Below are 26,211 nucleotides of genomic sequence, written 5' to 3' on the forward strand. Positions count from 1 at the left end.
TCCATACGTTTTGTACCCTTGCATGCACCCCAAACAACAGGTTTATAATGGTTTTGGTGTTGTATTATTTAATTTGAGAAAGAAATCTATTGTGGTCAAAACATTCCAGATAGTGTTCTTCTAGAAACTATCTCTAGGTTTGTCTTGTAGTTTAAAAATAAATCTGAAAGCTCAAACAGGAATAATAGAACTTATATAGTTAAAAAAAAGTTATTGAGCCAACAGAAGTATTTGTCTCGCTTTCTTTGCATTAGAAGTAAACATTAATGTAAAAAAGCAAACAAGGCTGACAAAATAAACCTCCCTCCTATAGCACTGAAAGAGTTCCGCAGAAAACAATAATCCAGATCCCAATTGTTCAGAACAATTGTTCAAAACAATAATTCAAATCCCCAAAGTTTCAAAATAAGGAGAAAGTAGGTCAGAGAATAAAATATAAATTAGGCAAATTTCACAGAGACCTTTATTATTTTATTACCTAGCAGTTACTGGTATGCGGCACTATTTACTTATTTGGGTCTAACTGATTAATAAATAAACATCACATATAATAAAAACTATTATATATTTATAAACAACCACATCTTATGATGTTGGGAAAGCAGCACAGCACATTTCATGACATCAGACAGGATTAATTGCCATTTCTCTCCCCTAAACCTATTTTTAACCTTAATTTTGAAAATAGGAAGCATTATGACTTTCATTAATATTCTCAACTATCTTCTTTGTGAAGATCATTGTTTTACAAATTTAAAAAGTGAAAAAGGGGAAGGAATTTTTACCACAGCTATATGGTGCTTTAGTTTCAAGATCTATGGTACTTCAGAGTAGAAGAAAGCACTAAAATTTATTTATTTATTTATTTATTTATTTATTTATTTATTTATTTATTAGATTTGTATGCCACCCCTCTCCGCAGACTATCTGCCATATTTTGAAGTAATTCCACTCTTTTCCAAGATAACAGCTACTCTAATATGTTGCAAAACATACATTGGAGACCAAACCTGAAATGTTGTACAGTCCTGTTTTTTTACATCATTCACTACAGGTAGACAGTTCAGTGAAAGAAAATGTGGAAATGGGAATATATGCATGTATATTATATATAGAATATAAGAATATAAAGACTTTTATGTATTTTATTTGATTAGACTTTGACTTAGACAAACAGAAACAAAAAGAAACAGATCTGCATGGAATAGAAACGTTTTGTTCCCCCCCCCCCCCAAAAAAAAAATTCAGATACACATGTTCTGACAAACAACTCTGGATGACTTATGCTTAAGGAAAAACTTTGATCTTTGAGCATTGTTATTGTACCAGGCTTTGGATGAAATAAAACCTAGGGTTTAGCATGATTTTTATAAAGTGAATAAGCCAAGACTGGTACATGTTTCCCTTTCAATTTCCATTGTAATATACACCCCCCCTCTCAAAATAATGGCCTGCCTCACCATCTTACAATGCATTCTCTTCCCTGTTTGATCATAGATAGCGATGGCATGTCCCATCACGCTGAACAGTCTTAATATTTTCCTTCCCTTCCTACTACGTTCCTGATCTGTCATTGCTATCTTTGACTTTTCCCCATTCTCAATACCTTCCCAACAACAATTCAGCCCAGACAGCTGCACTTTAATGTTTTGTTGGAAACACATAGCCGTAATAGTATATCATTCTGTTTCAGAAATTAATTTCATTTAAGAAACAATCAACTGTGTGTCAAGTACAAAACACTGTATGGCTTCACCATTTTCTATACTCTTTCCAAAATCTTCTTACTAAACATGTCATGTAAGTGATCTATAAATAAATGAAAGGACTTGCTGTGCAACCAGAATCACATCTCTGTGACGTCCCCAGGGGCATACTATCTCCATTTCTCCTCCCAAGTCTCAACAACATCTAACATCACTAGATTTCTGATTTACGATCTGGAAATCCTGCTTATGAGACATGGAAGTGCAAGATAGCTTTAAGATGAAAAAGGTTGAATTGATAACAAAATATTATTTTACTGAAAGAGTAATAGGTGCTTGGAAGAATCTTCCAGCAGATGTGGTTGATAAATCCACAGTAACTGAATTTAAACATGCTTGGGATAAACATATATCCATCCTAAGATAAAATACAGAAAATAGTATATGGACCTTCTCTGTTTCTATGTTTCTAAAACCAAATCTAATATAAATTTGGTTGTTGCACAATCAGAAAAAATGATAACCAACACTGGAGCAATTACCATTTAAAGGTTTTTTTTCCTCCTGTTTAATAAGATGAAAGCATTTCACAATAGGTTAAAATTTTACTGTTCAGGAAAACAGTGACTCAGATTCTTGGTGTAATAGTGGAAACCTCAGATATTTACCTCAATAACCTCCAATTATTAATTCTGGTAATTCTACCATCAGTTTCAGTGTTTATCTCTATTTACAAGTTCTGCATCAGCATTCCTTATTTTTACTTTTAATCTTGATCTTGTTTGAACCATTTTTAAAAATATAAAAAATATGCACTGAATGAGTGGAAAATCCCAAAATAAATTACATGTAACAAAATATCAGCATTAGTTTCTGCTACGTTTTATTTAAAATACATTCAATTTTAAAAAGCCAACCAATTAATAAAAATATTTAAATATTAATTATTCTCATAAATTCTTTAGAATAAATAGCCTTTTAAAGTTCTATTTAAAAACAATTAAACAGTTTAATTTAAGACATGATTCACAGAATCAATGTATTTTAAATACTGCATTTCTCAGAAAATAAGACCAAGTCTTATTTTCTTTTAGACTTGAACATAAGCACTTGGGCTTATTTTCGAGGCGGTCTTACTTTTTTTGAGGTGCATTAGGCCAGACTCAGTGAACTCAAGTGACCTTCAGTGGTCAGAATGGAGGCTTTTTGACAAATGAGAGGAAAATGGGAGGGGATTTTTCTTGCCTGTCACCCTTCCCTCAGTCTGTGCTGAGCTTGAGGAATGAATGACAGGAAAATCATCCTTTCCATTTTCCTCCTGTTTGCCAAAAAGCCTCCTGCGAGCTTCCCAAAGAGGGGGAAAACAAAGCAGCTGTCCGCAGAGGTGCCGGCTTTCGGGAAGCGGCCCAACAAACACAAGCGCTGTGCCCAGAAATAGAACGGAAAAAATGGCTTTTGTGCCGCCCCAAGGGGCCAGCGGGCTTGTTTTTGTGGTAGGGGTAATATTAGGCCCATCCCCCCAAAATTAGGTTTTGGTTATTGGGTGGGTTGTGTTTTTGGACGAACACGGTATATCCAGTGTATACAGTGTTCCCTCGATTTTCGCGGGTTCGAATTTCGCGAAAAGTCTATACGACGGTTTTTCAAAAATATTAATTAAAAAACACTTTGCGGGTTTTTTCTCTATACCACGGTTTTTCCCACCTGATGACGTCATATGTCATCGCCAAACTTTCGTCTGATTTTAACAAATATTTTTTTTAATAAACTTTAATAAATAAACATGGTGAGTAATGATCTAAATGGTTGCTAAGGGAATGGAAAATTGCAATTCAGGGGTTTAAAGTGTTAAGGGAAGGTTTGCGATACTGTTCATAGCCAAAAATAGTGTATTTACTTCCGCATCTCTACTTCGCGGAAATTCGACTTTCGCGGGCGGTCTCGGAACGCATCCCCTGCGAAAAGCGAGGGAACACTCTATAATTAGAACTAGTGTTGTTTCTTAAAACTCTTCCAAAATAATAACATCTGTTTCACAGTTTGTCATTTTCAGTATTAAACTGATATAAATCTGCTTGTAAAAATACTATCAGTCCAGTTGAATGATAATTCCATAAACCATCTGTCAAAAGGTGCAAAATACCGAAAAGAGCAAATAATGATTAAGATAAAATAAGACTGAGCAGAGTTAGTTAGGAGACCTGTTCTTGTAGGCTCTCATATCTGACTGAAAATGCAATAAGTCTCTTGTACACCACTTCAAGTAGGAAGAGAGAAAGAATGACAATTCCACAAATGAAACCAAACGCCCAGCGGGGTCCTAAGGAACTGTAGATTTGACTGACAAATACAGGGCCCAGAATGCGTGCACCACTTCCAGAAGCAGTTAGCCATCCCATGTAAGTGCCCTAAAATAGATCAGATTATGTTCAGTGTTAATGACAGTTTTAACCCTGAAATATTCAAACAAAATCTATATCATTCTCCCAGTTTGGCACTCGCAAACTCGCACCACTATCATCATCATTAGTAATAATAGCAGTAGCAGTGCTAGGATTTATGAGGTGGCTTGATTGTCAAGCAACTCGACGTAACATATAAACTAAGTTAAAAATAGTACAGTGGTACCTCATCTTACGAACGCCTCTTCTAACGAACTTTTCAAGATACGAACCCGGTGTTTAAGATTTTTTTGCCTCTTCTTCCAAACTATTTTCACCTTACAAACCCAAGCAGCTGCTGCTGGGATTAAGGGGTTTCTTTTTTTCCCCTTTTTTGAAGAAAGAAAAGGGAGGGGCTGCTTGGAGTAGGAAAGATTTTGCAGAGAACAAGGTGCTTGCAAAGGCACTGAAAGGGTGTCTTTTTAAGAAAGAAAAGGGAGGGGCAGCTTGGGGGAGGAAAGATTTTGCAGAGAACAAGGTGCTTGCAAAGGCACTGAAAGGGTGTCTTGAAGAAAGAAAAGGGAGGGGCAGCTTGGAGGAAAGATTTTGCAGAGAACAACGTGCTTGCAAAGGCACTGAAACAGTGTCTTTTGAAGAAAGAAAAGGGAGGGGCGCCCCCCTTGCCTTTCTTCCTTCCCACTCACCCTTTAGCCTAGCCTTGCTTCTTCCACCCGCCCCCTTACCTGCTCCTCCCTGCCCTCTGTTCACCTCCCTTCTAAAGTTTGGGATTTTCCTGAAGGATTTGCACGCATTATTTGCTTTTACATTGATTCCTATGGGAAACATTGTTTCATCTTACAAACTTTTCACCTTACGAACCTCCTCCTGGAACCAATTAAGTTCGTATGATGAGGTACCACTGTATATTAAAAGGAGTAAACTATCAAACAACCAGTAAAAAAATATAAAATTTAAAAGATTGTAGCATATTTCAAAAATTCATAAAACTCTTCCGGCCAAGGCCTGATGGAAGACCCAGATACCTATAGGATAACAATAATAGTTTTTGTTAAAATGGTTGCAAGTCCCAAAAAAATCTCACTGTTCCTCCTACACAAAACATTCAGTAGCTCAGCTTTACTAAAAAAAATTATAATCTGAATAGATAAATAAAGCAAGTCCTTTGATGAAATAAGACTATTACAGGAAGCAATTCATAGCTGTATTGCATCAAATCACGTGAGTTAGATGATAAAATAAACTGATGCTACCCTGTTTCCCCGATAGTAAGACACCCCCGATTGTAAGACGTATCGGGGGTTTCAGGGGGGTCGGCTAATATAAGCCGTACCCCGAAAGTAAGACATATGTCTTACTTTCGGGGAAACACGGGGGGTATTGCCGCCTCCCTCTCATCTAGCTGCGCACTGCCTCCTGCCCACGTCCACACCGTCCCCCTCTCCATACGTCGCCGCGCCGTCCCCTGCACTTGTCACTGCCGCCTCTGCAAATTTACTCGGGCACGTCCCTACTCCAAAGAAACCTCCCCCCCCCGCCCGTCACAGAAGGTAAAATGCATATACACTAAAAAAACACATTTTACACAGTTTTTTTAGCTGTCAGTGCCCCTTTAACAATATAAGACATACCCCGAAAGTAAGACATAGTGGGGCTTTTGGGGATAAAAAGAAAGTAAGACACTGTCTTACTTTCGGGGAAACATGGTATGTAGTTTTACTGCTTAACCAAAAAACATTTCCAAATGCAATAATCTACCACTTGGCAATTTATTTTCCAAAACTGTTAATCTGTTAAAAATAGTATCCACCTAAATGTAAAACTTACCTGAGGAGTTGGCCCTAAAATTTTTGAATATAGAGTATATGACATCACATTACAGGCTGGATAACCCAATCCTATTAGAATGTCGGAAGTGATATACTGGCCCAGATGAATTACCGGAGTATAACTGCACCAGGATTGTATACTAGGACACCCTGTTGCTTCAGCTGTATCATTGGATGAAAATTCAATTTGTGACATCCACAAAAATTCAAAGGTTTCACCAAAGATCTTTCTTGGAATAGAATTATTCCTTATATCTGAAAACATACAAATAAATACCATATATTGACACATGTATTTGTCAAAAACCTTAAAAGAATTCAAACATTTAAATGTATACCTGCCCATTGGATATTAGGTAACTGATTTCCCCAAGGTAACAGAACAAAGAATCCAATCAAGATAATGACTAGACCGCCATAGAGGACTGCACGTTCACCAAACCTGTTGAATAATGAAAACTAAAATTATAGTACCCATATTTTATCCAAGGAAAATTTTCCATATTCAAAACCAGACTGCTTTGTTTGCAATTATTTAAGAATCAGCAATATTACATGGTGTTGTGGTTGGCTCTGGGCCAGTTCCTGCTACGAGGACTGTGGGTGTTGGTTTGGGAGAATCCTCATGTTATCAGAGACCAATTTTGCTGCCAACAGCTTCGGACAGTGAGGATTCTGTGTCAAGGGCAGATTATGGGAGTGAAGCAGGATTGGATGATGAGGTACCCTGTTTCCCCGAAAATAAGACGTACCCCGAAAGTAAGGCATGTCAGAGGTTTTGCAGAATTTGCTAATATAAGGCACCCCCCGAAAATTAGGCGTAGTCAAGTTTACATACGGTACAGTGGAAAAACTTACGGTACCATTCAAAGCTGTTCATAGCGGTACCGTAATAATGTGGCGTCCCCTGCTGGCCCCTTCCATCGCTTTGTACCGTCCAGTACAGCAGACACAGTCTGCTGCTGTCTCACCGCCATTACAGTCTCCACTACAGTGCATAGACTGCAGTTCCTCTGGTGGCCGGAAGCTGCAATAGCGGGAGTATACTGTTGTACCATATAAGTGCTGTGACAGGTACCGTACCGTAATCAGTGTACCATATGGTACACTTTCTTTGGGGGGTGTCAGCTTTTCTGACTGTGAATTTGTCTTATTTGAGAAATATAAGGCACCCCCCGAAAATAAGACGTAGCACAACTTTTGGAGCAAAAATTAATATAAGACAATGTCTTATTTTCGGGGAAACACGGTAGCTACAGGCAGCCCATTAGCTAATGACCCCATTAGTGAATCATCATTAGATTCAGAGGAAGAGGGATTCATAGATGCTCGCAGGCGCAGGTTTATGCTGAGAAAGGAACAACTGCGCAAGTATCAATAAGGGAGAACACATATGGCTGAGGCAATTAGGCTAATGGGGCTGCTGATAAATTGCCAGCGTCACTGAAAGCGTGCATGGGAGATTATCCATTTGGTGAGAGACAAGTCCTGTTTGATTTTGGACTGCTTCAGGACTTTTTGAATATTTCACAGTTAAGTACAGCTGGAGGACTCTTGAAGGGGGGTGGCTGTGACGTCTTCACAGCTGCCTTTATCTGCCCTGCTTTTGTTTTTGCTTTTCATAGCACTCCAGGCTTGTGGTTTGTGGGAGATCACTTTGGCTGATTAAAGTGCATGTGTACAATATTTTTCTTTTGATAAACTGACTCTTTGTTTACTTTACAACAGTGTGTGTGTTTGAATTTACACTTCGGACTTAATTGGGGCTCGAAACGTGAAGCCCGGTATAACACATAAATTAATCACTATCGGAGAAATGCATTTACACACAGCCACTTGTATTCTAGGATTTATCCCCTTTTTTGAAATCAGGCTTTTGTGAAAATAAATATACTGAAACAGTATAATTTGAACATATTACCTTTTAGAAAGTACTTTAACTGCTAAAAACACAACCACTGATTCGATGCCAACAGCACCAAGAATTAAGCCATTGATAAACACTGCTTTTTTTCTGGTCCACGCATACATATCCATTGTTAATGGTGTAGCTATGCTAAAAAAATACAATAAAATATGTATTAAATTAAATACGGTAGACAACTTTCTGAATTTCCGTGTTCACCATCTAATTGTAAAAAACAAAAACTGAACAAAAACTGCATGAAACATTTGTGCTAATAGCATAATACAAAAATCAAGTGTTTCAAATTCAAAATCATATTGGTCCTTGAAAAACAATTCAAGATAAAAATACAGATTAAAAATTTTTATAAAAAGTTTTTACGCAGAACATTGTGAAAGAGATTATTAACATTTCACAAAAAATATAGTATGTGAAGAAAAATAGCAAGCGCAAGAAAATTGATATAGTTACATAAAACTACCTGAAGAAAAAAAACTACTAATTAGAAATGTATGACAATATAATTGAAAATGTATGAATTATATAATTATATAACAAATATATGGTTTTATGAGACATGCCATTTCTATATTTACAGATAGAACAGTATTACTTTGTCCAATTGGACTATAAATTATTTTCTAAAGTATATGCTTGATAAATTTCTCCCTGATAATACATGTGTTATCCCATGAAATTTTCTCTTAAAAACTCAACTTTTAATTTATTCTGAATTCTGAACAAAAAATTAGTTTCATTACACATACAGGCTAGAGACCAGGATACCATGGGTTCAAGCTTCATTTTAGCCAAGATAGCAAGTTGGGTGACCCACATGGCAGGATTGTTGGGAAGAGAAATAGGAGAAAGGTGTGTTGGATATATTCGAATCGGATCGAACACTTGTAAGAGCTCATATTAAGACTTACAAAGTGGCGGGGCCCAGGGGAAGAGCCTTCTCTGTGGCGGCCTGGGCCCTCTGGAACCAACTCCCCCCAGAGATTAGAATTGCCCCCACCCTCCTTGCCTTTCGTAAGCTGCTTAAAACCCACCTCTGCCGCCAGGCATGGGGGAATTGAGATACACTTTCCCCCTAGGCCTTTACAATTTTATGCATGGTATGTCTATATGTATGATTGGTTTTTATAATAATGGGTTTTTAACTGTTTTTAGTATTGGATTATTGTTATATGCTGTTTTGCTACTGTTGTTAGCCGCCCCGAGTCTGCGGAGAGGGGCGGCATACAAATCCAATAGATAGATAGATAGATAGATAGATAGATAGATAGATAGATAGATAGATAGATAGATAGATAGATAGATAGAATGATAGATAGAATGATAGATAGATAAATAAATAAATATTCACTGCTTTGAGTTATAGGTAAAAAAGTAATAAAAGTGAGATATAAATACTGTAAATAAATAACACCCCACGTAGGATGGCTGATAGTGATAATTCATGTTATGGTAGTAAGAAAAGGCTATTGTAGGAAATGTTCCAGCAGACTTTATTCATGAAATTATGAAGAAATGTAAGAAAGATTATTTAAAAGATTATTTAAAAGATTATTAAAAAAAACAGGTACAAAACGCCCAAATACTTACGTTTCAAAAACTGCAAAAATAAATAGGATAACAAAGAAAAGAAAGTTTGTTGACACCACAGCCACATGATCAATGTATCGCTGGTTATCTTGAACCACTTCATTATTTTCTGTATTTAAAAAAAAAGGTAACCGATAAAGACCTACATAGCATCGACATAGATACAATTATATTTTGAGAAAATCTTAGTTCATGCAATATCTTCGGAGAGGGGCGGCATGCAAATCTAATAAATTGAATTGAATATACGTGAGATTTATGTACATAAAGGACATGCAGCTCCCTTAGCCCCTTTAATGGGAGAATGAGGCTATATAGAGGGCAAGCCATAGCTCAGTATAATTTCTCATTTCATTGGAACATGGTACTACAGCTGATAATGAATCCAGCATGTACATTAGAATTATAGTTAACTGCACCTTTCCAATTTATTGCATGAAAAAAGAACAAAATATCAAGAATCCATGAATCTTGTTAATCACCTTAATAAAATTCAAGCTATGCATTCTCTCCTCCCATTACACCATAGCAGAAGCTATCTAGGACTTGATAAACAAATTTCTGATCTACAAGAAATTGGAACCTATGGTTCAACCAATTCCAGAAGTTTCCTAATCTGGAAACTGACTGAGGTCAGGAGGAAGACATTAGAGTAGAGAAACATCTTTCAGCTGTGGCGAGGGGGGCGTTTGCCCAGGTTCGCCTGGTGCACCAGTTGCGGCCCTATTTGGACCGAGAGTCACTGCTCACAGTCACTCATGCCCTCATCACCCCGAGGCTCGACTACTGTAATGCTCTCTACATGGGGCTACCTTTGAAAAGTGTTTGGAAACTTCAGATCGTGCAGAATGCAGCTGCGAGAGCAATCATGGGCTTTCCCCAAAATGCCCATGTAACACCAGCACTCCGCAGTCTGCATTGTTTGCCGATCAGTTTCCGGTCACAATTCAAATAGTTGGTCATCACCTATAAAGCCCTTCATGGCACCGGACCAGGGTATCTACGAGACTGCCTTCTGGCGCACAAATCCCAGCGACTGGTTAGGTCCCACAGAGTGGGCCTTCTCTGGGTCCCGTCAACAAAACAATGTCGTTTGGCAGGGCCCAGGGGAAGAGCCTTCTCTGTGGCGGCCCTGGCCCTCTGGAACCAACTCCCCCCGGAGATTAGAATTGCCCCCACCCTCCTCGCCTTTCGTAAGCTCCTTAAAACCCACCTCTGCCATCAGGCATGGGGGAACTGAGATATTCTTTCCCCCTAGGCCTTTACAATTTATGCATGGTATGTTTGTTTGTATGGATATTTTACAATAAGGGTTTTTTAGTTGTTTTAGTATTGGATTTACATGCTGTTTTTTTATTACTGTTGTTAGCTGCCCCGAGTCTATGGAGAGGGGCGGCATACAAATCCAAAAAATAAATAAATAAATAAATAAACACACACACACACACACATACACAAATAAATAAATAAAATAAAAAAATTGTAGACCTAACATTGTTTTGATAGTTCTCCTTGACTAATAACTTCTCAAAGTGCAGGTAACAGTCATGGCTAGAAGGCCTTTACACAACTTTGTGTTGTGCAGTACTTGCACCCTTTCCTGGATCAGGAGCCCCTGCACTCAGTCTCTCAAGCCCTGGTCATTTTATACTTGAACTACTGCAATGTGCTCTACATAGGGCTACACTTGAAGATAATTCAGAAGCTACAACTGCTACAACCCTAGTGTGGCCCATGTTACACTCATATTCCATGAGCTGCACTGGCTACTGGTTTGCTTCCAGGTACAATTCAAAATATTGATTATCATCTTTAAAGCCCTGCATGGCATGGGTACAGATTATCCAAGGAACTGTGTGACCCCAATATGACTGGCTTGCAACATCCATGCTGGCAGAATAGACATGCTATAGGTCCCATTAGTCAAGGAATTTCAGCTGGTGAAGTCCTGGAATAGAGCCTTTTCTGCCATGGCATCTGCCCTTGAAATATCTTGCTACTCGAGATGAGATCCGCTCCCAGGCTGCTAATCTTCCATAAGAGGTTGATGACCTGCTCTGCCAGTTGGCCTGGGGTCCTAACATGGATGTATCATTTTGGAGATGGTTGATAGATTAAGAGAATAACTTGCTTTACCCCTCTGCGCCTATTTCCTTCCATTCTATTTCTGAATTGTAATTTTTATCATTATTAGAAATACTTGTTCTACATATTTTCTAAGGTTTTACTGGATTTTAATGTTGGAAGCCATCCAGAGCAAGATGGACAGCAAACAAATCTAATCAATAAATAGTTATTTCCAAATTGGGTAGAAAGATTTTTCTTTCATGAAGAAAATAGCGGGGTCTAGAAAGATTAAGTACATTGCGAAGCATGTTCATTATTTTTAATTTCTGTTTAGAATTTGATACATTAAGATGCCTTCATGCTTTTCAGTAGAATCTCAGTATATATTTATATATTAGTATTAATCTAGATGTTGCATTGTAATAACATTGACACAGGAATTCATTCTCACTGCAGATATATTCCTATTCACAACAAATTACAATCATTAGTTTGTGCTTGTGGACCACTGAATCTAATAAATTTGAACTTTAATTGAGTTAATTGCTCAGACTTGAGACATATATCCCAAAAGCTATATCCTTTACACATTACCATTTGATACTATTCCTACCTATATTAGCAAGCATGTCAAAACATATTTCAAATTACCTTCAGCTTCAGTATTAATACTATTTTGTGGTCGTCCCATGTCATCTACATGATGCTCCCTAAAAATTAAGAGATTGTGTGAAACAATTGAATATACCAAATAAACTTCCAATATAATTGACAGTTTTTTGTTGAAACAATGTTATCTAGCACAATTCTTTGTTAATTCAATTATGCAACTTATCTTGTTTTATGGATAGTCTCATAAACATTCAATATAAATAACCTGAGAATAGAACAGAAGTCTTGTATGTGATTTTAGATAATTATACAGTGATACCTTGTCTTACGAACTTAATTGGCTCTGAGACGAGGTTCATAAGGTGAAAAGTTCATAAGACGAAACAATGTTTTCCATATGAATAAATGGAAAAGCGATTAATGCGTGCAAGCCCAAAATTCACCCCTTTTGCCAGCCAAAGTGCCCGTTTTTGTGCTGCTGGGATTCCCCTGAGGCTCCCCTCCATAGGAAACCCCACCTTTGGACTTCAGTGTTTTTGCAATGCTGCAGGGGAATCCCAGCATCACAAAAACGGGCACTTCGCTGGCAACGGAAGTCCGGAGGTGGGGTTTCCCAGCAACGGGAGCCTCAGCGAAATCGCAGCATTGCAAAAACACCAAAGTCCTCGAAACCCCACCTCCGAACTTTGGTGTTTTTGCGCTGCTGGGATTTCGCTGATGCTCCCCTCACTGGGAAACCCCACCTCCGGACTTCCATTGCCAGCGAAGCACCCATTTTTGCGATGCTGGGATTCCCCTGCTGGGATTCGCCTGCAGCATCGTAAAAACACGGAAGTCCGGAGGTGGGGTTTCCCATGAAGGGGAGCCAAAGAAAAATCCCAGCAGCGCAAAAATGGGAGCTTCACTGGTAACAGAAGGTACAGAGGTGGAGTTTTCCAACGAGGGGAGCCTTTGCCTGGCAATGGAAGTCCGGAGGCGGGGTATCCCAGTGGCAGTAGCAGGTTCGTAAGGTGAAAATAGTTCGGTAGAAGAGGCAAAAAAATCGTATCTCAAAAAGTTCTATGATGAGGGGTTCGTAAGAAGAGGTATCACTGTACTCATTAATAAGATTTAGTAAATATGCCAGTATCAAACTAAGATCTACTGAAATATTATTGATCAAGAAATACTAAAAACAACTACAAAATCCACAAATTACTCTTTTCATTCTTTTCTTTGGTTCATAGAACTAAATAAACTACATGGACTAAGAATAACAGCTTTTATGTAGAAATTGATAGGCCTTTTTTATAAACGTTCATAAAACATATAAATTTTTAATTACCTAAATATAGCAATTATCAGAACAATATTAATGATTCCAAGAAGACTTCCAAATAAAACTGGAGCTGTGTACATGTTCAACTGAAGATAAATTGTTTTCCATGAGATTCCTTTTTCCCCAATAAATGAAAAGAGAGTCTGAAAAACTAACAGAAAATATAGGTTTATACAACTGGATTTTAAGAGTAAGTATGCCTGATGTTACTTATTTAAAAATATATAGAAATATTATTGCAGCAGCTAAAAATCTAATGCATTAACTAAATGTGGTGGAAATCAATTAGTAAAGTGTTCAACTTCTGATTTAAAAATCTCAAATAATAAATTCTCAAATAATCTCAAATAATAAGTTATATACTTTTTAGTAGTTTGTATTAATATTTTTCCTTGACCTGCACTGCTTCAAATTTTATTTATCAATAAACTGTCTGTAAAAAAAATTAATTGAAAATTGGAGTCTGAAGTCAAATAGGGACCACATTCTGTTCCTTAAAACTCAAGCCCCCTTTATAAATAATAATTTTAATTAATTTGTATGCCACCCCTCTCCGAGGACTCGGAGCGGCTCAAAACAGCAAAACATAATGTACAAATCTAATGTTAAAAGCAATTTAAAACCCTTCTTATAAAAACACGGAAACCGCTTTGGTCGCGTTGATGGATGATCTCTGGCGGGCCCGGGACAGGGGTTTATCCTCTGTCCTGGTGCTCCTCGATCTCTCAGCGGCTTTCGATACCATCGACCATGGTATCCTTCTGCGCCGGTTGGAGGGGTTGGGGGTGGGAGGCACTGTTCTTCAGTGGTTCTCATCCTACCTCTCTGGCCGGTCGCAGTCGGTGTTAGTGGGGGGTCAGAGGTCGGCTCCGAGGTCTCTCCCTTGTGGAGTGCCTCGGGTCGGTCCTCTCCCCCTTGCTATTTAACATCTACATGAAACCGCTGGGAGAGATCATCCAAGGACATGGGGTGAGGTATCATCAATATGCCGATGATACCCAGCTTTACATCTCCACCCCATGCCCAGTCAACGAAGCGGTGGAAGTGATGTGCCGGTGCCTGGAGGCTGTCGGGGCCTGGATGGGTGTCAACAGACTCAAACTCAACCCGGATAAGACGGAGTGGCTGTGGGTTCTGCCTCCCAAGGACAATCCCATCTGTCCGTCCATCACCCTGGGGGGGGAATTATTGACCCCCTCAGAGAGGGTCCGCAACTTGGGCGTCCTCCTCGATCCACAGCTCACATTAGAAAACCATCTCTCAGCTGTGGCGAGGGGGGCGTTTGCCCAGGTTCGCCTGGTGCACCAGTTGCGGCCTTATCTGGACCGGGACTCATTGCTCACAGTCACTCATGCCCTCATCACCTCGAGGTTCGACTACTGTAATGCTCTCTACATGGGGCTACCTTTGAAAAGTGTTCGGAAACTTCAGATCGTGCAGAATGCAGCTGCGAGAGCAGTCATGGGCTTACCTAGGTACGCCCATGTTTCACCAACACTCCGCAGTCTGCATTGGCTGCCGATCAATTTCCGGTCACAATTCAAAGTGTTGGTTATGACCTTTAAAGCCCTTCATGGCATCGGACCAGAATATCTCCGAGACCGCCTCCTGCCGCACGAATCCCAGCGACCGATTAGGTCCCACAGAGTGGGCCTTCTCCGGGTCCCGTCAACCAAACAATGCCGGTTGGCGGGTCCCAGGGGAAGAGCCTTCTCTGTGGCGGCACCGGCTCTCTGGAACCAGCTCCCCCCAGAGATTAGAACTGCCCCTACTCTTCCTGCCTTCCGAAAACTCCTCAAAACCCACCTTTGTCGTCAGGCATGGGGAAACTAAACATCTCCCCTGGGCACGTCAATTTATGTATGGTATGCTTGTGTGTGTGTCTGTTATCATATGGGGTTTCTTTTCTTAAATCGTTAAATTTTAATTAATTGGATTGTTGTGACTGTTTTTACATGTTGTGAGCCGCCCCGAGTCTTCGGAGAGGGGCGGCATACAAGTCCAACAAATAAATAAATAAATAAATAAATAAAAAACAATCACACAACCTAACAAACCATACATAAAAAACCATAGTAGCTAAGGAGTGTATCAGTTTCCCCATACCTGGCGACATAGGTGGGTTTTTAAGAGATTTTGAAAGGCAAGGAGGGTGGGGTCCTAATATTTGGGGGGAGTTGATTCCAGAGGGCCGGGGCCACCACAGAGAAGGCTCTTCCCTTGGATCCTGCCAGGCGGCATTATTTAGTCGATGGGACCCAGAGAAGGCCAACTCTGTTGGACATAATCGGTCGCTGGGATTTGTGCAGCAGAAGGCGGTCCCGAAGATATTCTGGTCCAATGCCATGTAGGACTTTATAGGTCATAACCAACTTTGAATTGTGACCGGAAACTGATCGGCAGCCAGTGCAAGCCGCGGAGCGTTGACGAGACATGGGCAAGCCCATGATTGCTCTCACAGCCGCATTTTGCATGATCTGAGGTTTCTGAACACTTTTCAAAGGTAGCCCTATGTAGAGAGTGTTGCAGTAGTCGAACCTCAAGGTGATGAGGGCGTGAGTGACTGTGAGCAGTGACTCCCTGTCCAAATAGGGCCACAACTGGTGCACCAGGTGAACCTGGGCAAACGCCGCCCTCGCCACAGCTGAAAGATGATGCTGTAATGTGAGCTGTGGATCGAGGAGGACGCCCAAGTTGCGGACTCTCTCTGAGGGGGTCAGTAATCCCCCCCCAGGGTAATGGACAGACAGATGGAATTGTCCTTGAGAGGTAAAACCCACAGCCACTCCGTCTTGTCAGGGTTGAGTTTGACCCTGTTGATACCTAACAGCCTCCAGGCACCGGCACATCACTTCCACTGCTTCGCTTACTGGACATAGTCCTGTACTATTGTTTTTATATAACAAATTAAAGTTTAAATATGTACACATAGATTTAAATTTTTTCTCCTGCAACTGATAAATGAATCACTTGAAGAAAATCAGAATACAATGACGGTTCGTACCTGGTCCCAGTATGAATCCCACTGCCTGGCAAGCACTAGTGTTTGCCATGGCGTTAGTTCTTTCAGTAAGAGAGGTGGCACCAGCAATATATGAACGAACTACTGCTACATTTCCTAAAATAAAACAAAGCAGTATTTATCTGGAAAACCTAAGGTGCATTTCTATTTTTAATCATATGCATAAGATAGCTAAAATCCCAACAGTAAAGTATGCAAAATCTTGGTCTTTTGTCTGCTCACCCAATCTATTTTAATAGATCTTGTTACTACTGAAATAATTAAAAAGATACAAAAGAACCTTTATCTTGAAAACAATTAGTCAGAAATATTAATGAACTTGAAAAAAATCTTTTAGAAACTTGAAATTAATCAGGAGTAATTATTTCATAGCATCACTCAGGTGTGAAATCTGAGTAACAACTGCAATAGGTTTCTTGCTATATTCATGAGAAAAATCCCTAAAATTAATATGACTACCCACAATACTTTTAGACTGATTTCTCAGGGAATCTTTATTATTCCAATTAATATATTAGAATACTGTACTTTGTAGTCTCTACTTAGGAGACACTCTAATCCAGTGATGATGAACCTTTTTTGGTTTGTGCGCCAAAAAGTTGTTTGTGTGGGTATGCTAGCATGTACAGGTACACACATCCCTTTCCAACACCACCACCCCACACACACACATGCACATACACCCCCATGCATGTGCAGAATCCCACCCCTGTCCTCACGCATGTGTACAGGCCTCACTAAACGCGTGACATGAAAAAACAATGGGCAAACCAGAAGTTTGGAAAAATGCAGTTTGCCCATTGTGCTATTTTTTCCTTTATGAAGGGTTCCGGGAAACTTCCCGAATCCTCCGGCGTGCAAAAAACAGCACAGCAGGCAAACTAGAGGTGCATTTTCCAAACTTCCAGTTTGTCCGTTTGTCTGTTTTTTGCACTTTGGGGTTTCAGGAAGCTTCCCTGAACCCTCCGGAGTGCAAAAAACAGCACAATGGGCAAACCAGGAGTATGTTTTCTGAACTTCCAGTTTGTCTGTTGGGCAAGTTTTTTTTACACTCCACGGCTTCAGGGAAGCTTCCCTGAAGCATCCGGATGGTGAAACGGGATTTTCCAAGGCTGAAAATCCACTGGCCAGCACATGCATGTACGCTGAAGCTGACATAGGGCAACGTCTTGCATAGCTTCCGATATGGCTCTGTGTGCCACCTGTGGCAAGGGTGCCATAGGTCCGCCATCAAAGTTCTAATCCTACAGAAAGCCATGGCAGAAACATTAGTTAAGTAGGATTCTGGGAAAACCTTTCAATCTATATGTTGAGACAATCATCAGGTTAATACTTTTACTCAAGAGTTTCCAAGTGCCAACTTGTTGGGATAGAAGGGATCTTGGGGGTGTTGTGGTTCAGCCTGAGGCTGTTCAGGGACTGGCTGTGTCTCTGCTGGCTCCATGCCCGGAGGAGGATGACAGCGAAGAGGAGGGGGCTGAACAGTCGGACAGGGGAGAGGAAAGTCAGGAATGGGATGAAGGAGAACAGCATGACAGCCCCGGGGGGGAGGGGCTCTCCCCAGCCAGTAGCTTGGAGTCATTAGGTGATGAAGCACAAGCCGTCATTGACATGCGACAGAGACGGTCAGATCAGAGAAAGGAGCAATTAAAGAAGTATTATCAGCACTGAATTAGGAACAGCTGGGTTTGGGTGTGGTCTTCCTTAGCAGGGTTTAAAAGGCAGGCAAGCCCTTGAAGCCATGTGGAGTGTTATCAGTTGGAGTTATGGTGTCCTGCTTTGTTCTCGGCGTCTCTGTTCCTGGCTTGTGGCCCAGCAGTTTGGAAGACCCGTGGGAGGTGTAGGTCTGCTATCTACAGCCTCGTCTTGGCAGCAAGAATTCTGTATTGCTGCATGGACTTTTGCCTTCGTGGATATATCTGAAGATACAGCATTTTCCTGTTTGTAAGGACATTTTCTGTTACCTGCGTTTTTCTTGAATTTTATAAACTGCCTTTGCCTTTTACCGGTGTGTTTGGCTTCTCTTTTTGGGTTGGTATTGGCTTCTGGAGTGACCCAGACAGAACAGGGGGGTTAAGATTTTGATTTCTTTAAGGAATAGTTGAATTGACTTAAATACATATAGCTACAAATTTAGCAAACTTTATTTTAAATATTTCTAAAATTACCTGCACCAAAGCCCACCAATGCTCGAGCAGCTAGCATGTAGTATTTGTTGTGCGAAGTGGGCAAATGGACATAAGCATAGAAGAAATTGGCAGCTATTGAAATAGCAGTCGAAACCACAAGAGGTTCTCTTCTTGGCCTGCAATTAGACCATGTTCCAAAGAATGGAGACGCTATCATCTGACCAATGCTGTATGAAGCAATAATCCAGCCCAGAAAACTTGCATCTGCAGTTTTATCTATCTATGGAAATCATAAACACAATTTCAACAATATTTTATCAATATCACACCATAATTAAAAACATTCTAAGAGATATTATGCTACTAACATATTGTAAGGTAAAGGTTCCCTTTGCACATATGTGCTAGTCATTCTCGACTCTAGAGGGCGATGCTCAACTCTGTCCCAAAGCCAAAGAGCCAGCACTGTTCAAAGACATCTTCCATGGTCATGTCACCAGCATGACTAAATGCCAAAGGTGCACAGAATGCTGTTACCTTCCCACCAAAGTTGGTTCCTATTTTTCTACTTGCATTTTTACATGCTTTAGAACTGCTAGATTGGCAGAAGCTGGGACAAGTAATGGGAGCTCACTCCATTATGTTTCACTAGAGATTCAAACTGCCGACCTTTCTGTTTGACAAGCTCACCGTCTTAGCCACTGAGCCACTACTTCCGTCCAGGTAAATGTTAATGAAGATAACATTTTTAATTATAAGGATATAAATTTTAAGGTTAGAGGACCCTGCATTTATATATTAAATCTTGCGGACAATTAGTTGGTAAATTAAGCTTATTAATAACCTTTGGAATAACACTGTTAAACTAGCAGGGAAACAGACTGATGTTTAAATTTAAAACTAGTCTGTGAAGACTATCCTCCCACATTATAATAGTCACAAAAATAGTATTTTTAGTGGCATCACTATAAGGAGATAAGAATACACACTCCAAATTGTAAATGAATGGTTACTGAATAATTCCTGTATCATTGGGTGGCTGGTTTGAAAAGAATCAATGGCAAAAGAATCAGTTTGAAAAGAATCAATGGCAAAAAACTATTTTGAAGGATTGGCGTCATGCACTTTCCTCTTTCTCTTTATTACTTAGACTTATAAACATCTTTGTTCCAGAACTTAAAAATGGCAATTAAAACATCAATTCTCTAGAATAGGTTAGGATAAGGATATTGATTGGCTCAAAGTCATCCAATCAGCTTCCATAACTGACAATGGACTTGAGCCTGGTCCTCCATATCTTAGTCCGACACCTAAACTGTTGCACCAGTACGTTTCTATTATAGTTGTTCCTCTTTTCCATAAGATGACTCTCTGCAAATTATGATGCGGGTTCTCATGATGTAACTGTCAGGCCGAAGCCAGAATGCTCGGAGCGTTTGGCCTGCCACATTATGCTATGTTCTTATGGAATGTTTCTTGCTGTGGGAAGAGGGGAAGGGCAGTTGCATGAGGAGTTAAGAGATAGACAACATAAATTCCTTTTAGAGTTTCAAGGTCATCTTTTGTTAGCACCGGGACGGAAGATGATGGGCATGTACGGACCTGGTGGCAGATTAGTGATCCATGTGATATATTTATATTTAATATTTAAAATATTTTAATATTTTAAATAAAATATTTAAAATAGAAAACAGCAATTTGGACACTGCAAATTATTTGCTCATGCTCCCTACAAAAACACCAAAGTTAAATGTAATTATCTTTTGTAAAGCTCTATAAATAATTATCTTTTCATTTAGCTGAACGAACTCGTAGCATTACTTCATTATTTGGTACTTCAAATCGCTGTTAATTCCTGGCAACTGCCTGGACAAATCTATGCAGTTTTCTTGGTAATGTTTTTTGAAATTGTTTACCAGTTCTTCCTTCCTACAGTTGAAAGAGAGGAATGGCTCAAGGTCTGTTAGCTGTTTAGTGCTAAGAGCAGGACTATAACTCACAGTATCCTAGTTTCTACCACAGCTTGCTGCTATGCTCACACCACCATACCACTGCAGTTGTCAGACGCCTAAGTTAACATCATGCAAATAAAATTTTTGGTGATTCACAAACCTGTTGAAGATAGGGCCATATTGACATAATGACAATAGAGAAACCTGCAACATAAAGTACTTTAGTTATTTTTCTCTAGTACCTGCTTGCCATTTAGTGATCATATTCAGAGAAATAAAATTATGGAATTTCACACAAAAAAGACAAAACTATTTTGGAAAAAGAAAACGTTCAAAAACTGCAAATAAGTTTAGATGTGTTTAACCTTGTCTTGCAAACTGTAATGGTATTTCTAAGAAAATGTAACTATCTGTAACTAAGCTATATTGGTCATATAGTTTAACTAGAAAAGGGAATACTATATGTATCTTCCTAAAATATCTAACTTCAAAAATTCAAGAATTTAGTCAGTAGTCGCAGTGGGTAGAGTGTTGTACTGCAGGCCACTAAAGCTGACTGCTAGATCTGGAGGTCAGCAGTTCAAATCTCATCATTGGCTCAAGGTTGACTCAACCTTCCATCCTTCCGAGGTGGGTAAAATGAGGACCTGTACTGTAGGGGCAATATGCTGGCTCTGTTAAAAAGTGCTATTGCTAACATGTTGTAAGCCGCCCTGAGTCTAAGGAGAAGGGCGGCATAAAAAAAATCAAATCAATCAATCTATCAATAAATAAGTGGAACTGCTTACATGGAACTATATCACTCTGAAAACTCTCTAATGTATTGTATACATTATTCAGTTTCTTTTAATGAAAGACAAAATATTTATTACCCATTATACATAATGATGCTCCTGTTGCCTTGCCTCCCTAACTATGGCCACAGGACATATTGGAAATAGAACCAAGATTCTGCTGGTGAGCGTGTGCTTCAGCCAGGCTTAATTCCACCTGGTCCCTACAAGTTTATAAACAAGTCCTTGGATTTACTTATGGTGACAGTTGTTCTTCCTTTGGTGCTAGTTTATAATGTTATTATCTGATATTATTTTGCTTTTGTTAAATCCTACATAAATTACTGAGTATGTTTAACTTACAAATGAGCCAGAAAAATGTAAATAAAACACAGTTTGCTATATAAGGAATTTCTATACAATATTTTAATTAATATCCAATGAAGTAACAAGAAACAGTGTTATATTAAAATACTGGTGACAGGTTATCAAATTTCACAAACCAACACTGCTGAAGAACATTGTAAGATACATTATTCGAATGGATCTCCACCGGCTCTTGTATTGTTGCAATGTTTCCATGACATCCTTAGATCTGTAATAAACAATATTGGAGTATTAATGAGATTAATGTTAGCATGTCAAATATTAATTATTCTGCAACAAATTCTAACTCAAATGTTAGGACTATACTTTATTATATTTACATTGTCATTTATTCTACCTTTGTATGATTGAAACCATTCTCTGATGCATGTCATCATATATTGGCAATGCCTCGTTCTATTTTACAACAATCAAATTCAACTATTGCTATATTAGGCATAAAACGGACACTCTAAACATTGGTTTAGAGCAGTGATTTTCAACCTTTTTTGAGCCGCGGCACATTTTCTACATTTACAAAACCATGGGGCACATTGAGTGGGGATGGGGGGGCAGCTAAAAAAAGTTTGGACAAAAAAAATCTATCTCTCTCTCTTTCTCCCTTTTGCTCTATTTCTCTCTCCCTCCCTCTTTCTCTCTCTTTCTCTTTTTTCTCTCTCTCTCCTTCCCTTTCTTTCTCCCTTCCTTCCTCTTTTTTGCTTTCTCTCTCCCTCCCTACCTCCCTGTATGTCTTTCTCTCTCCCACCTTCCCTCCCTCTCTCTCTCTTTCTTTCTATTTCTCTCTTGTTCTCTTTCTCTCTCTCTCTTGTTCTTTCTTTTTCCCTCTCTTGCTTTATTTCTCTCTCTTTCTTTCTTTCTCTCTGTTTTCTTTCTCTCTCTCTTGCTTTCTTTCTTTCTCTCTCTCTTGTTTTCTTTCTCTCTCTGAGCTTCGCGGCACACCTGGCCATGTCTCACGGCACACTGGTGTGCCGCGGCACACTGGTTGAAAAACACTGGTTTAGAGGATAGTGCTGATTGGAAGGTTGATATTAGCTCCTCTCCCTAGTCATATTTAGACCCCCAGCTATCCCAGATGAGAACAAAGTGAGCTGAAAGATTTGTATAATGTACAATGATTTGTACAATGGTTGTATGATTTAGAGTGTGTGATTTCTTTAGGGGAAGCAGCTGGGTATTTGGGATGATGACACTGAGAGTTGGGCAAATGCATTACAGAAAAATGGTTACATATCTGGAGGTGATATGGTGTCCTTTGACCTGAAGGAAGAATGTACTGTAGGTATTGATATTATTATTATTATTATTATTATTATTATTATTATTATTATTATTAATTACATTTGTATGCCGCCTCTCTCCAAAGATTCGGAGCGGCTCACAACAACAATACACAATACAAATCCAATGATTAAAAAAGAACAGTTAAAACCCTTAATATAAAATCAATCATACAACCCAATAAACCATACTAGTGCCATGATGGCGAACTTATGGCACATGGAGCCATATCTACTGACACGCAAGCCGTTGCCTTAACTCAACTCCAGCACCAGCCAGCTGATTTTTGGCTCATCCAGAGGCTCTGGGAGGGCATTTTTGGCCTCCAGAGGGCCTCCAGACAGGTAGGGGAGGGCGTTTTTGCCTTCCACAGGCTCCAGGGAAACATCTGGAGCCTGGGGAGGGTGAAAAATGGGTCTATCGGGTCCACCAGAAGTCAGGAAATGGAGCAGGAGGGTTGTGCATGCATTCATGGGAGCGGGGCATGTGGGAGACATTGAATTATGGGTGTGGGCATATGTGTGCATGCGATAGCACACACACGCTTGTTTTTGGCACCTGGGGAAAAAAATGTTCACCATCACTGTCCCAGTGTGTTAGAGGTAGCAGGTGATAACTTTGCCAGAAGGAAACAAAGAAATTGAAGATGAACAAACTTCTTAAACAAACTTCCAGCAGACATGGTTGGTAAATCCACAGTAACTGAATTTAAACATGCCTGGGATAAACATATATCCATTCTAAGATAAAAACAGGAAATAGCATAAGGGCAGACTAGATGGACCTTGAGGTCTTTTTTTGCTGTCAATCTTCTATGTTTCTAAGAGACTTTTAACACTGATGTCAATCTCTTTGAAATATTGGCCTGTAATTTGCAAGAATTCTCTGTATGAAACAAGATGATGACTCAGTCACAATTTGTAAGCTGGGTGGATATAAATGTATTAAAGATAAATGCATAAATACAATCCAAGGCCATATACACAAATGTATTTGCAAGATCAGGAGTTATAACTCCTCTCTATTTTGCATTTGATAGGAAGTATCTGCAGTACTGTACTGTGCTTTAAAAAGATAAGGATCACAGCAGGGACTGTAAGGAATTTAAAGTGCCACACTAGTCTTACTCCCTAAGATTGATCTGGTTTCCCTCTAGGGAAACAAAAAAACCCAAACATATACTTTAATACACTCAAACAATGTTCTGCAATAAACACCGTAAAAATCCCTGTTCAATATTATCATATGGCAGAGGTCCAACCTTCCAACTTTAATTCGTCAGCCGGCCATTCAGTCCTAAAGTCTTTAAGTTGTCAAGATTGGAGATCCCTGTCATACAATATTCTACACAGAGACTTGAAATATTAAAAAAAATTAAATGTTTCAAGTACACACACACACATTTAAAAATATGCAAATCACCTACTGCACCTTATCAATAAACAACCTTGGCCTTCATACATGTTTTATTAACAATGCAATAGACAGTAGGTCCAAAATCTATTAAGATTTTTTAAAAACACAGATGTGTTTATTTAGCCTAGATGTTACACAATCTGATATACAACACTAACAAAACACATTATTGATTATTTGATCGATTGCATTTATATGCCACTGCTATCCAAGGACTCGGGCGCCTTACAACATATAAAAAACAATAAAATATCCTAAATCCAATTATAAAATTGACTAAGAAATTTAAAATCCCACTTTCTTAGAAATCAATCACTCTCATTCAAATACCATAACATGCATTCCATTAATCAACCAGGGGCAAATATCTATTAGTTCCAGGCCTGTTGGCACAAGTGGGTCCTCAAGCTCTTGCGGAAGGCAAGGAGGGTGGGGGCAGTACAAATTTCTGGGGGGGAGTTGGTTCCAGAGGGCCGGAGCCCCACAGAGAAGGCTCTTCCCCTAGGTCTTGCCAAGTGACATTGTCTAGAGCAGTGTTTCCCACCCTTGGCAACTTGAAGATATCTGGACTTCAACTCCCAGAATTCCCCAGCCAGCATCCGCTGGCTGGGGAATCCTGGGAGTTGAAGTCCAAATATCTTCAAGTTGCCAAGGGTGGGAAACACTAGTCTAGAGGGCCAACACTGTGGGACCTGACCAGTCACTGGGACTCATATGGCAGAAGGCGGTCCCCCAAGTAATTTGGTCCAATGCTATGTAAGGCTTTATAGGTCATAACCAACACTTTGAATTGCATCCAGAAACCAATCAGCAACCAATGCAGTCCGCGGAGTACTGGAGAAACATGGACATACCTAGGAAGGTCCATGACCAGTGGCGCAGCTGCATTTTGGACAATCTGTAGTTTATTTATTTATTTAGTCCAATACACAATAATACACAATGAATGTTATGGAGGATATAGTAGAGAAGAAATACGAGATACTGTATAGGAGAAACTATAGGACAGGGGACGGAAGGCACTCTAGTGCGCTTATGTACGCCCCTTACTGACCTCTTAGGAATCTGGAGAGGTCAACCGTGGATAGTCTAAGGGAAAAATGTTGGGGGTTAGGGGATGATACTTCAAAGGTAGCCCCGTGTAAAGAGCATTACAGTAGTCGAACCTCGAGGTGATCAGGCCATGAGTGACTGTGAGAAAAGACTCCCTGTCCAAATATCACCATCAGTTGCTTTGGTTTCTTATATTCATGTAGCTATTTTGTAACTCGTAATTTCAACTTCAAAGCTAACTTCCCCAGCACCAACATTACTGGTAGGCCTCTCCTTCATACGCACCAAGGCGAGCAGCTTACCAGGAAGCTTTATTTATTTATACTGCAATGCTCAACATCTTCAGGTGAGACAACCTGAGTGGCAGGTACTGGTGCATTTGCACTCCATCGCTTCGGGAGTCTAAGGGGATCTCCCCCCTCCCTCCCATCCCATCCACTCCTCCAGGCCAAAAAAAGCGCCCCTGACAAATAAGAGCCGAGCGCAACCGTCGGTCCCTATGCACCTTTCGTCTCCGTCCCCGTTCAAAAGAGGCTGCTCCCAGTCGTCGCCCGCGGGCTCCACAACAGCAGCAGCCATGGCCAATTTGGAAACTTCCGAGTTTCAACGTACTAGAGAGCCAACCACCCTGCATGCTCCCCCTCCGGGGCGGAGGAGCAACCTGAAGCCTCCTCGCCTCGGCTTTCTTCCGGGGCGAGGCGAGCGGCGACTGTCACGTGGCCAAACAGCAAATAAACAATAAAGCGGGTCAAGGCA

At 39.9% G+C, this 26,211-nt stretch overlaps 1 protein-coding gene across 4 annotated transcripts; it reads right to left on the reverse strand.

Annotated features, from left to right (window-relative positions):
• Positions 1-455: 455 nt before the first annotated feature.
• Positions 456-26,155, reverse strand: MFSD8 (major facilitator superfamily domain containing 8). Of its 4 annotated transcripts, XR_011559630.1 has the most exons (13): positions 25,961-26,155; positions 21,825-21,916; positions 20,709-20,752; positions 18,636-18,876; positions 16,450-16,563; positions 13,452-13,596; positions 12,167-12,225; positions 9,449-9,557; positions 7,856-7,990; positions 6,273-6,376; positions 5,933-6,189; positions 3,768-4,114; positions 456-3,300 (listed from the first exon to the last, which is right to left on the reverse strand). XR_011559630.1 is itself a non-coding variant. In XM_070757719.1 (12 exons), the coding sequence occupies exons 1-12, from the start codon at positions 26,032-26,034 to the stop codon at positions 3,899-3,901; spliced, it is 1,590 nt and encodes a 529-aa protein (XP_070613820.1). In that variant the 5' UTR covers positions 26,035-26,155; the 3' UTR covers positions 2,245-3,898. The 4 variants fall into 4 exon arrangements, 3 of the variants coding, with proteins under 3 accessions (XP_070613820.1, XP_070613821.1, XP_070613822.1); XM_070757719.1 differs by having other exon boundaries at positions 2,245-4,114; XM_070757721.1 differs by lacking the exons at positions 456-3,300; positions 3,768-4,114 and having other exon boundaries at positions 6,132-6,189; positions 6,277-6,376.
• Positions 26,156-26,211: the final 56 nt, after the last annotated feature.

This window comes from Erythrolamprus reginae, chromosome 7 (genome assembly GCF_031021105.1).
Source record: "Erythrolamprus reginae isolate rEryReg1 chromosome 7, rEryReg1.hap1, whole genome shotgun sequence".
NCBI classification, from domain to species: domain Eukaryota; kingdom Metazoa; phylum Chordata; class Lepidosauria; order Squamata; family Dipsadidae; genus Erythrolamprus; species Erythrolamprus reginae.

Coding starts and splice junctions, on each gene's coding strand:
- MFSD8 (XM_070757719.1), bottom strand. CDS start 26,034: ATGGCTGCTGCTGTTGTGGAGCCCGCGGGCGACGACTGGGAGCAGCCT. Junction 13,597..16,449: donor GGGATTCATACTGGGACCAG/GTACGAACCGTC, acceptor ATTTTCTGTTAG/TTTTTCAGACTCTCTTTTCA. Junction 9,558..12,166: donor TATTAATACTGAAGCTGAAG/GTAATTTGAAAT, acceptor TTTTAAATACAG/AAAATAATGAAGTGGTTCAA.